A 12,789-nucleotide genomic window follows, 5' to 3' on the forward strand; every position below is an offset into this window, starting at 1 on the left:
CCCCCTCCCGGACCCCCACACAATGTTTCAGGAGCAAATCTATGAAGGGATTTTAGCTATTAGCCCCAGCGCTGCCTGTTTCGTGGCTTTTCTAAACTACTGACGTTTTGCAGCATTGCATAAACATAAAACAATCCATCCTTGATATGGAATGCAAGGGCGGATGACAGCGCAGCGCAGCCCCCTTGGCTTCGATTGATTTACGCTGAGACTGACGCTTTATCAGGCACACGAAAAAAGTTTGACCAATCATTTTGCTGGGAGCTCACAACACAGCAGCCCAACTGTACTTTGTTGGCTAGGAAGTTCGAGAAGGGGGTAGAGTACAAATCTAGATCTGTCCTATATATTTTTTTCCCTTCATTGAACCGTGCTTTGTATGATGTCTGAGAATGTCCATTTCTGGGACTCTTAGCAATTATTATGTCGACTCTATTATAAGTCATGAAAGTGAAGACTCGCCTTCAGCCAAATTTTCATCTGGGCAATATACAAGTTCCAGGCAAGCTGGGCATAATGAACATCTAGAATTCCCCTCTTGTAGTTTTCAGCCAAAACCTCCAGTTTTCAGCGCCTCCTGGACTCCTTTGAATCCACATTCTTCTGGTACCCTTCCTGCCGTCTACCATCCATATATTCAACATCAAAGCGTCCCATCTGATAGCAGGTATCTACGGAGCTGGCTGGATCCAGTGCCCAGAGCAGAGAACCTCCCCGGGCAGGGATCTGTTAAGGCAGAGCCGCTGCTGGGCCGTCCCGGGGATGTCCATAAACAGGGAACACAGGAGTACAATTTAGAAACTTCTGCTGGAAGGGAAGGGATCGTTTCCAATCAAAGGCCCAGCTTCGAGGACAATAAAGTTTGTGAAGGAAGCGAAGACAAAGACAGAACAGATCAAAGTAAGTTATAAAAGTGAGGAAGTAAACAGTATAAAAGCTGGAGGAGGTGCAATAAAATGGGACAATGCTGCATAAAGTTTAAAATCAGGGCTTAAAGAAAACTCTCAGATTGCTGATGCCAACATAAGGGGAGAGGTGGGGAGGGGAGAGGGGTGGCATTGTCTCTGCAGATAAATAAAAATCAAAATAAAAATGAGCATCGTCTCTGAGCAAAACAGAGTCCAGAGCGGACAAAAGCTGGATCAAATCATCCTCTTTCCTACAGAGCGCTGACTCCGGCTGCAGAGATCACTTTTGTAAGCGGGAGCAAATTCGTGCGGGGTCTGCGTGTGGAGGGGAAAAAAAGGGGGAGAAAATAAATGTCGGGGGGAAAGATAAGGAAAGGGGAGTGGAGGGTGGCGATCGGGGGAGAACAAGGGGGGAAAGAGAGAAAATTACGGAGGAAAAGTTCACGTGAGGGAAGTAAACAGCAGCGAGGTCTTTTCCGTGCCCGTTGCTCTGATTTACCTCGGCAGATTCAGGGAAAGGCTCCCCTCCTCATATTGTTTCGTGTTTGGTGGTGGTGGTGGCGGTGGGTTTCAGTGTGTGTTTTGTTGTTGTTGTTTGGTTGTTGTTTTCTTTGGGGGGGTTGCTTGTTTATATTTAATTGTTTATTAAGTGTTACGGTTCAGGGTATGAATATTTCACAGCCATGCACCCTCATAGTTAAAAAAAAAGGGGGGGGGGTGCCTCCAGATTAATTAGTTCTTTATTTGTAAGGTAGCCAGATAGGGGAACAGTTAAAATTCTGCATACGTTTTTTCAGTGACCTGATTAGTGTTTTTTTTTATCTAAAATACAGAAAAGAAAAGCTTTCTCCTTGAAAGTACTTAATACTACTATAATTAATGCTATTATTATTATTGTTGTTGTTATTATTATTATTATTAAAATTATGCAAAGGCATTTAAGTAAAAAAGAATCAGTATCTTCACCTCATGCAGTTTCGGTTAGTACCTAGTTTCCATCTGAAAGGTAAAAGTGAGCGAAAGCTTGTGTTGGAGGTGAGAGAGAGAGAAACTTGGCTTCACCGCCACGGTAAATATTTTGCAATGAAAGCCGAAGTTGTATAAACTTCCCGGCTGGAAATGGCAGAGAAACAGCCCCCGCAGAGGGTATAACTCTGCAGAGTGCATGCAGGACATACTGTCACAGTCATTCTTTTTCCTCCTGAATTAACTTATTTTTTTTTCCCACCAACATGCAAGAGCAACAGAGATTGCCATTGCAACCATAGAATTAAAAATACAGTATATTCTCGAGCCTCGTGATTTCCTTTCCTCCGTGTCCAGGATGTTATGGTGACATTTTTTTCCTATCATTTAACTTGCACCATGCACGCGCACGCACACACACTTACACGCGCGCGAAAAAGAAAGTCCTGTTCTATTGTATTGGGCAGAGATCCAGAACAAACTGCGACCGTGAGGTGAATGATTTGAAAGAATTAAATATCCAGGTTCTGTGCTCAATGTCCCTGAAATTGAATATATAAAAATCTTGTCCAAGAAAATGTTATTATGTTATAAGTAAGTGCAGGGACCCACTCTAAGAGGATGCTGTGTGGTTTCTATGGCATGTGGTTACGATGCATATTTTGTTTTAAATAATAGTTTAATTTGGGGTAATGTTGAGAGCCTGCCAGGGCGGGAAGACGGAGCTGTTTTGCAGAAAGTACTCCCACCAATTTCCCTGACTATTTCAATTTTTGAAAGTATTTCACAATAATGAATCTCTACACTGTATATGGCACCGGGATCTGTTAATTTATTTGCCAGATTTTAAAGAAGGCATGTGCCAGAACTTCTACTCATTCTCTTGCCAGTTTAGGCACGTGTATACAGTAGGTAGATAAAACAATACTCGCATTTAAAATATCATATATTTTAACGATCCAAGATATAACCAAAAAAATAAAATCAAACCAAATAAATATCTGTTATGAAGCACAGCCCTCCATTGCCATTAAAGGATGGGTAGCAGGATTAACAGTATCAATTATTAACAGCTTTCTTCCTCTTTAATATTTAATTCTGCATATTAGATTAAGTCAATTACATTAAGGAAATAGCCGTGCAAATTTGTAAGAGGCAGTACTTACAGTGGAAGATTAACCGGATTATTTTAAAAAAATATTCAATATATTTAATTTTACAAAGAGGAAATGTTCTGATGGTGCGCGTGTGTGTGTATGTATATATTTATAATGGTCCATTTAATTGGTGTAAAGGTTTATGGCTTCAGTCATAATTTCAGAGAACGTAAAGGAAATAAAATAGAAATACGTGGTCTGTCTATAAACCTTCATTTTGCTTTTCCAGTATTCAGTTACCCAGCGGTCCTCTAAAATTTGCATGTGATTACTAAATGCTCTATTGTTTATTCCAAAAGGACTTCACCTTTGTGTGCAACCTTCCCATAGCACCTTCCCCAAGTACTGTCTGTGGGACTCATTTCTAAAATGTTGTGTCCCGTCCCCCCCCTACCACCCCGCACCCCACCCCACCCCACCCCGGCTTGATTAGGCTTATTCCTGAAATGTGCTTTTTGCAAAGGATTCCCACGTAACTTCTCCCATACGCGAGAGTGACGGGCAGTCTGTTATTTATTTTTGGCTGCATTTCTCCCCTTCGAAGCAGCCCTGCAAATGTCCGTGTCTCTGCATAACACTGTCCAGATCTCCAGCAGGAGAGTCCGGCCAGCCCTCAAAGGATTTTTATGGTATCGAGACCATTTCTTGCCACACAGCAAAACAGGCAGAATTTATGAAAGTTTTTTTTTCAGGCATCGTCTCAATATTATTTGCCTGCACGCTGTGTCTGTAGGAGTGCATCTGGAGACACGTGGGAAAACACATCTGAATTCTATATATAATTTTTGCATTGGTTTCTCTGAGTACAGCATATGGAACGCGCAGATAGGCATTATGCAAATCTGTAAGTGCATACATGTGGGTGTTTTCTGGTGCGGATAGACCTGGAGAAAAGTCGACGGGAGCTCTGCTACTGGGTACAGAAGACACGTGCGCACCCAAACATACGTGTGCGCAAGCACGTGTGTGCAAGTGAGCATGTGTGCGCAGACATGTATGTGCACACAGACACGCGGGGAAGTCTAACTCGCTGCTGCTCCTTGCCTGCAGCCCAGACCCCCACCCGCGGAGGCGCAGGGGACAGGCGCGGCAGCTTTTCGGGACCGGGGCACCCCCCACATCTGCGCGGGTTTGTTCGCCCTGATGATGCTGTACTATTATCATAGGGCCTCTGCTGCCAGCTCATATCTCAGCGAGCATTTTTCACTCGGGCGTGCATATCCGTATGTATAATCTTAATATTTGATGGCATGATTAAAACCTTCTGAGAAACACTCAAGCTGCATCGTATTGATCTTGCTGCTTTTCTTTCAGCCAACCCAGCTGCCAGCTGGCTTCACGCCCGTTCCTCCAGAAAAAAGCGATGCCCTTACACGAAATACCAGACCCTGGAACTAGAGAAGGAGTTTTTATTCAATATGTACCTGACGAGGGACCGTAGACATGAAGTGGCCAGACTCCTCAACCTGAGTGAGAGACAAGTCAAAATCTGGTTTCAGAACCGAAGGATGAAAATGAAGAAAATGAACAAGGAACAGGGCAAAGAGTGAAAACCAGAAAAGCAGCACCCCTCCCTCCTTCCCCAGCCTCTGCGGCCGCGCACCCGAACTGTAGTGCTAACATATAAATAACCCAAACAGCGGCAAAACCTTCCCATTTCCCATCTCCATCGTTGCATGCGAGATGTTGCTTATTATTTTTATCTTCCTAGTGTTGTCACGTATGAGGCAACTTAGCAAAAACTGCAGCTCCTCTTTGGAGACACATGCTAGGTTTTGTTTCTATTTTCTTGTTGTCTTTCTCTATTATCATTTTTTTTTCTTCTCCCTACAGCGTTACATAGATACAGGCTCCTGTCTGAGCAGCAGCTTTCTCTGCTTGCATTTTCTCCATGGAAGGCAAGACGGCAAACAAAACTGGCCACAAACAGATCTGGTCCAAGCTCCCACCAAACCACGCTGTGTTTCTTTATCCACGTAAGGACAAAGATTCTCTATAATACTCACAGCACCCCGGTGCACCCAGGCACACAAACACACAGGCACACAAACGTTGAGGTGGCCAAGGAACCAGACGATTTAATTAAACTACTGCAAGACAGACACATTCGTAAGACTTGCGTTTAATTGCACCCAACAAATCATTTTCAATTCGTCAACTTTATACTGGGCAAGTCGGTCAGTGACAGCCCAACTCCCAGCTGCGCTGGGTTTCTTTATTTCTTTTTCATTTTCTTTCTTTTTTTTTGTTTTTTTTTTGTTTTGTTTTGTTTTGTTTTTTCGGTTGGCGTTATTATGCGGGATTTTTATTTCAGTCTTGCCATGGCAGATATGTGACTTTGACCTGGAAGTTTAGTAGGATCTTTACAGGCAAACATCCTCATCTGGTAGCTTTATATTGAGTCACTTGGAAGAGGAGAAAGACGGGGAAGGAGACGAGAGTGCGTGTGGGGGGCACTCTCAGAGCCGCATTGTAAATTATTTAGGAGAAAAGGGGGCGGAAGAACCCCTGCCAACTTATTCCTAACTTTTAGAGGACAGGAAGAATGGGATTTTCTAGTTAAAAAACTACCTTAGTAGAGCTGTAAGAGAGGGAAAGGTTGTGTTCTTAGTGCTAGCATATTTATAATTTATTGTGAATTGACTTTTCCTAAAGCAGTAGGCTGTTGCAGAGATAAAGTGCCAACCATAGAGTGTGTGTATTTCTTCCCCCTCCTGTTTGCCGAGATGCTTTTAATACTCCGGTGTTGTGTTTTTTTCGCCTGCTCCGTGGTGAAGCGAGCTCACGGCATGTTTTCCCACTGCGACCCCGTTCACTTCGGGGCCCTGCGCCTGGCCGGCCCCGGGGCCGCCGCCTCCCCGGGGAGGGAGCCCCGGCCCGCGGGTGGCACCGGGGGCTGCGGCGGCTCCGCGGCTCGGCGCTCAGCCACCCTTTTCCCGAAGAGCATCCAGTGTAACAAATATAGACCCTAATTGTTTACAAACGAGGTCTCATGTCATGCCGGACGGAGCTGGTTTCTCATCTGACAGATCCGCTGGAGGTTTCTCTGAACCGCCCGTGCGGGACTGGTTTTCCTTTATCTCTGTAAGACTTAACTTTGTTTTGGGAAGGGGGGAGGGAGTGGGTGGCGGGTGGGTTAGTACGAGTTGATTACATGGTGGCTATTGTAAAATGTGTTTGTGGTTGTGTTTCTGTGAATGTTGAAGCTCGTTTTCTGTTTCTATTGTGGCTTTTAAGTATACAAAGAGTTCTTCAGTTGTTAGTTGATGGAAAATACCGAAATAAACCTCTTTTTTTTTTTTCTTCGTGTGCAAATTTGTATATTTAGCTGCCAGGAGGCTTTCTAGGAACAATGCAAGTGCAAGGTAGCTTGTTTTAATTGGGTGGATGGGTGGGGAAGAGAAGACACATCTATTTCTGTTGTATATGTGAACGAATCAGTGCAAATCTGATTTCATAAGCTACTAACTTGGGTATCCTTAGCATTAGTTTTTGAGACCACTTTTATCTGATGTGAGCAGAGATTGCCCTGGGAGGAAGTGATAGGAAGATCTGCGTTTTTTCCGTGTTTTTTTTTTTTTTTCCCAAGTGTTCCTGTTTTATTTTGTTTGTTTGTTTCTTCTTTCCATGATCCAGAGATAAGAAACAAGTAGCTGCACCTCGGTGCACCGAAATTTACACCAATTCAATTCCTTATGAAAGGGAAAAAAAATCTTTCACTCCACCAGAAACCAGTGTGTAAGACCATTCCTCAGAAAGTTTGTTTTAATGCCTAAACTTTCCCATTTGAAGCTTTCCATCATTTAGTAGCTCCTTTGGGGCTTCAAAACTTAGGGGGCTTCAAAATTTAACTATTACGTTGCCAGAGAAAGATAAATTTAACTAAACTTCACCCTGTGTCAAAATATCTATTCTCCTTCCTCAAAACTAAATTAAGAAAAAAGCTGCTGCAGATATTCTGAGCTGGAAAAAAAAAAAAGTTCTGACGGCAGGATCATTTCTTTAAATCCAAATTTATATATATATACTAAAAAAATAAAAGATACTATGTTGAAGAAGATGATTATGTGTGTTTAACTACGTAATTATTTCAGTTTTATTTGATTCTTCTCAAGGGTGAATGAACTTTTTAATCTGCTTCTTGCTAGGTTGATATATTCCTCACATTTGGAACTGAGCATGCAGTTCACTAAATACACATTACTATATTTTTGAGAAGTGTACCCATGACTTAATTGATGTTTGCAACCCATCGGACACTAGAATTTAGAAACGTTTTTCACTTTCTTTAGAGTTGTGGTAAAGAGCAGATATTTTTAAAACAACAACATAAGGTTCTTTTAAAATAGAATTTAAAATGTTAGTTCGTTTTATTAGGAAATATACTTACTTTTAAAATGTTGGAAAAAACTGTCTTCTGTAGCATCAGCCTGGATGTATTTTCTACAGATGTTTAATGCTCCAGAATAAAAATCGATTTTAGAACAACAGTACCTATATGTCATTGTGTTATACTGCTTCGTCTAAAATTTCATAAATATTTTCATTGTGTTTTTCTGCGTTCTTTAGTGTCTCGTTAAATGTATTATAAGAATCAATTTTTGCTTAGGTTAAAAGTATGTCCAGAGACAAATGGAAATAATTCCTTTCCAGTGTAGCAAGTGCTTACTCGGTCTTTTGCAGATTTGATGCGTTTCTAAATCTTTTTAATTTTTTTCTTTAAGTCAGAGATCGTTAATCTCTGATTGCATTCACCGTTGCTTGCTTGTTTGTTTGTTCTTTTTTCAGGTTTTAATTTTTGCATTCTTGCACCAGCCTTAGGGGACCAGAAGTAGAAGTGCACAGTGGGTAGGCTTTATTTTACTTTCTCTCTGGTTTATACTTCTACTTCCCTATGAAAACTTTGCTAAAGGAAAATTAGAAAACCAAAACAAACAGTGAGAAACCCCACCCTGCCTTCCCTGCTTGGCATCACCTCGGATTTGACACGCGGTTCCTTTTTTCAAGGACTCAATTAGCGGTTACTGTAATTTCGTCTCTAAATTCTTTTGATACTTTATTGCTTGAGAATAAATACAAACGCCTGGAAAGTGTTTCCATCTATATATTAAAAACAACAACGACAGACAAACAAACAAACAAAACCTATTACATCAACAAATATACAAACAAAAACTGAGACCTGCTCAATCCTACAGGAAGCAGGTATTGAGAAACATAACCAAGAATCTTTTTTCCACTAACTTTTAACATAATGGGCGCTCTAAAGGGCAATATTTCACTTCTTTAAAAAATCCTTTCTTTGAGGAAGCTCTGAAAAGAAAACAAAAGAAGAAAAAAGATACTTAGAGCTTATTGAGGGAAGAGAGAGAAAGGGAAGTAACTTGTCATAAAAAAAGGAAAATTCAGTGCAGTGTGCTGCAATAAAAGAATATGACCGCTATAAAACTTTATAGGGTATAAATTTCTGAAGGTTAAGGAACTAAACGGCTGTAAAGCAAACAGTGCAAGAAAACTTTCAGGAACTCCTAAATTACTACAACGACTTGGGAATGTGGGGAAACCCAACGTGTAAAAGCTCTTCTTTCTGCTTCAGTCACATACAAAGTTCACTCCTTTTTATTTTCCCTATTGGAGGGGGTAGGTTAAAAAATAAGAAGGGGGGGGGAGGGAATAAAAGGTAGGGAGGGACTTTTGCTAATTTATTCTTCTCTTGCAGTTTCTGTGAAAATCCAGCACTCTGGATTATACCCTTTGTTGTAGTTGTTCAATTTTTTTATTATTATTATTTTTTCCTTTAAAGCAATTCCAGGCTGCCAGAATGCTGAGCCGTGCACACAATAACACCACCACCACACAGATGCACCCCCACACTCACACTAAGTTCTGGCGAGACGTCTGGGCTTGGGAAGCTCTTTATCGGTTTACAGCTCCGGCCTTCCCCCTCCAGAGCAGAATGACCAATTGTTTAGTCTCGGAATTTGAAACAATAGAGGTTTTCAAAAGCAACCCCATTTTGTCTCTTTTATTGCTAGTAGAGTGACTGGATGGTGGGGCTTTCGCATCGCAGAGAGCGCTTTCAGAGCTGAGCGGTGCAGAGGAAGAAGTCAGCTCTCCTCCTTCTCGCTCTTTTCGCTCCTCACCGCCCTTCGCGGTCGCGGTGCCCCGGGCCCTCGCGGGCCCCTCTCCGCGGGCCTGGAGGGGGAAGCGCCGCGGGGCTGCGGTGCCGCCAAGGGCCGCGCGGTGGCGCCATTGCTCCACGAGAGACGCGCGGCTCCCGCGCGCCGCCGCGGGGCTCCGCGGAACACCTTGATTGGATTAGCGGCAGAGGCCGGGCTGTTCGCTGCGGGCATGAATAATCCCGAGGCATAAAATATAGGGTTAATTATAGCTATTTTTCCGATTTTATAGGTTACATCTATTTTTTTTTCTCCTCGAGGGTAAATTATGTGAGGTTTAAAGAAAAGGGGGGGTGTTAATCTCGTGGCTCTGTGCTGGGATGCAGTGAGAGTTGGGACACGCATCTATTGTAAATGTTCTTAAAAGGGAGGAAAAAATCATCATTTTGTTTTCTGCGAGTTTGGATGGAGGTGGGGGGACAGCTTTATTATCTCAAACCAAAGATTTACGTTTGCAGCGCTGGAAAAGAGAGTGGCTCAAAGATTTCGGGGAGAAAGAGGCACATACAAAATCAGGATATTTCTCCTTGGCTATTTAACTTGGCCGTTAGGATGGTTTGCGCTTTCTCGGCTCTTTATTTTATTTTATATGTTTTAGCTTTCTTAGCCATCACCTAAAAATGGGATATGCTTTTTAGATTTTGAGCTTTTTTATATACTTCCTCCTCCTTTTGGTAGAACTGCCGCTGTTTCTTGTCTTCATTAATAGGCTTCAAAATGCTACTATATAGTAAATTAATCTAAATTGCTGTGAACTTACCACGTTTTGTTATGCGTATAAATGCTCCAAGGATGCTGTACCAGCAAAAAATGTAAAATTTTAACTCTATTAGTTCACTTCTTCTGGGAACGTTTTTTTCTTCATAATTGCAAGACAATAATTATTCAGACGTTGCAATCCTTATATTCAGCTACAACTAGCACAGAAAGAAAAGATGGCAAATATCTCAACATTTTCATTCAAATTATTATAACAATGCATTTTCTGAATACAATCTCCTCCGAAGATACACAAGAAAATATGCCCATTTCCCGATATGCAGCATTCTGGTGAAGAATGTAACAAATTAAGACTATGCACACAACAGAATAGGAATCATTGCCCAAGCGATTTGACATGATGTTTAAAGAGTCAAAGTTTAAACATCTCAAGACTCTATTTAAACCCTGTAAAATGAAATACAAATGTAAACAGATACAGATGAAAAAAAAAATATAAGAGAAATACTACCCTTGTGCATTCATTAAAATGCAGAGTAGTGAAAAGTTAAGGTTTACCTAACAGAAGGTTTGGAGTTCCTTCCTCCCTCCCTCCCTCCCTCTCTCTTTCTCTCTCTTTCTTTCTTTCTTTCTTTCTTTCTTTCTTTCTTTCTTTCTTTCTTTCTTTCTTGTCAATTCTCAATAAATCTTTCCTCCACTGGGTATTTATAAATTATCTTCTTTCACACACACACCCCCACATGCACATACATGCGCACTTGTTTTTTCTTATAATAGAAACATTTTCCTTTCCTCGGGAATCTGAGTACAGTATATGAAAGATTTAAGATCAGCTATTGATTTCTAGTGCATTGATGAGTTACCATCACTTCATGACCATAAAATTCTACTGCACTTGATAAAATGTGAACTTCCAAGAGCAACTTCCCTCAAGCCTTCTCAGGCTCCATATATGAATGGGAACGGCTGTTATTTTTTATTTTATAAACTTCAGTGGATGTGAGTACGCCTGTAAACACCCATAGAAGAACATAAATTATTTTCTAAAAATCCTTTAGTCAATTCATTGTTTTGCTTTCTTGAAAATTCTAGCATCGAGCATCCACACACCACGCTGTTTAGTTCTGTTTACTTATGTGCACCATTTCTAGGTTTTTATGTTCAATGATGAAACCAAAATCTGCTCAATCGACAATAAAAGTGTTGAGAAAAATAAAATGTTAACTTGTCTTTTAGGGGGGAAAAGCCTTAATTATACCACTGCAAGTACTTCAACCACAATAATTACTTGAAAAGGCTCTTAGACTCGGCTGAAATTATCCCTACACAAAATAAACGAAACGTATTTACTTAAATTATTTCTCTAAGGGTGGTTTTAAAGTTTTATTCCGTTATTATCTTTGTTTTCTTTCTTTCTTTCTCTCTCCCTGTCTTTTTGTCTACCTTAATTCCTTGCCTATTCCCCCTGCCAATGCAAGTGCTTTTTACCAAAGCCCAACAAAGCAAGGACTTTTACTCTTTTTCATGTTGTGGACAGTTGAAAATTGTCCTTCAGCTTAAGGCAGGCAGGAGTAAAAACGTGCTTTATTCACCTTTCTGTGTCAATACTGCGCAGACGGATGCAACGGATTTCAGCAGAAATCTACCTGGGGAAAATGGAAAATAAAAAGAAATGTTTAGAACAGTGTCTTTAACTCCTACTGAAGGTTGAAGGATTGGAAAATAGAGATGGCAATGCGAGGGGATTGGAGAGGCGTCGTGGGTGTTAGGCACGCTGGGACAGCATTTAAGTTGGGAGGGTTTGGTGTCGTTATTAGCTGAAATACGTCTCTGTAATATTTGCTGACTGCGATAAATGAATTTCAAAATCTACCCCCTGTGTGTTTAGATTGTGGAAAATCGCAGCGTTGGCATCTTAGGGGTAAGTTTACTTCGTTCTTAACAAATGTCAATAAAATAGAAAGCCTCTCTTTCATCTCACTTATCCCATCCCCCTTTTCTCCCTAGTTTTCATAAGTATCATGAAAAAAAAAAGTTATTGAGAACGGGGTGAGGTAGGGAAGCAGCCATCACTTACTGACCATAAAGGTTCTGTTCTGGATGTGATAAGCGAAACAATACTTTTAGTTTGTAATCATCCCCAAACACATCTTGAACAAGTCCTCTGTGTGAGCTGGGCACCGGGGAGGAGGCTGGGAGGGGGCTAGAAGAGAGATTCAAAAAGTCAATGTTATATATGAAAAACTATAATCGTTTTAATTCAATATTGACACCTCAACATCTCGCTGTAATGCGGACGGGTCCAATCGAAACCTCTGTTTTATAGCAGTAGAGGAAAGAACTCGTAAAATCCTAACAGCTTTTATGTAGTGCGGTATAAACAACAACAACATCCCCGGCTTTATGGCATTTTATAGTTTGTTAAACAGTTTACAGCCTTTTTTGGGGCTATTACAAATGCAATTCCCTTCATGTGATAGTTAAACCTTTATCAATAATAAGGAAATTGATCATTAAAATGTTAAATATGACTACCTCGTTTGTTTTAAAATATGTTTAGGGTAAGAAGCTGTATGATTTGATAACTTGTATTAAAATACCAATTACATTTATAGGACCTTTTAAAACTGGTAGCAATTAAATCGTGTTCTTTTACAGTTTTCCAAAGCGACCCTGACATTTAAAAAGGCTAAAACTGCCTCGTTAAAATTTTGAAATTAACGACTGAGAGCGCTCCTCTTTAATTTTCCAGCACTCCCCAAAAAATCAATCTTTTGGGTGGTCTAGGTATGTGATTTGTTGTGAGGCGAGAGATATCTCATTAATGTAGGTAGTTAAACATATTTAATCCGTATATTC

The 12,789-nt window shown here is 40.8% G+C and overlaps 1 protein-coding gene and 1 long non-coding RNA gene across 3 annotated transcripts; one reads left to right on the forward strand and one right to left on the reverse strand.

Annotated features, from left to right (window-relative positions):
• Positions 1–248: 248 nt before the first annotated feature.
• On the forward strand, positions 249–7,522 carry HOXB9 (homeobox B9). Its single transcript, XM_080564692.1, has 2 exons — positions 249–900; positions 4,346–7,522. The coding sequence occupies exons 1-2, from the start codon at positions 393–395 to the stop codon at positions 4,579–4,581; spliced, it is 744 nt and encodes a 247-aa protein (XP_080420818.1). The 5' UTR covers positions 249–392; the 3' UTR covers positions 4,582–7,522.
• LOC308181414 lies at positions 6,560–12,779 on the reverse strand. Of its 2 annotated transcripts, none has more exons than XR_013941456.1 (3): positions 12,012–12,779; positions 9,971–11,572; positions 6,560–8,344 (listed from the first exon to the last, which is right to left on the reverse strand). It is a non-coding gene; the product is annotated as an uncharacterized lncRNA (long non-coding RNA). The 2 variants fall into 2 exon arrangements; XR_013941457.1 differs by having other exon boundaries at positions 9,971–11,576.
• Positions 12,780–12,789: the final 10 nt, after the last annotated feature.

This window comes from Anser brachyrhynchus (assembly GCF_964034855.1).
Source record: "Anser brachyrhynchus genome assembly, chromosome: 22".
NCBI lineage: Eukaryota > Metazoa > Chordata > Aves > Anseriformes > Anatidae > Anser > Anser brachyrhynchus.

Excerpts from the sequence above, each read along its gene's own strand:
- HOXB9 (XM_080564692.1), top strand. The coding sequence starts at position 393 with ATGTCCATTTCTGGGACTCTTAGCAATTATTATGTCGACTCTATTATA. Across the intron at positions 901-4,345 it reads CAAAGACAGAACAGATCAAA|CCAACCCAGCTGCCAGCTGG; the intron begins GTAAGTTATAAA and ends CTTTTCTTTCAG.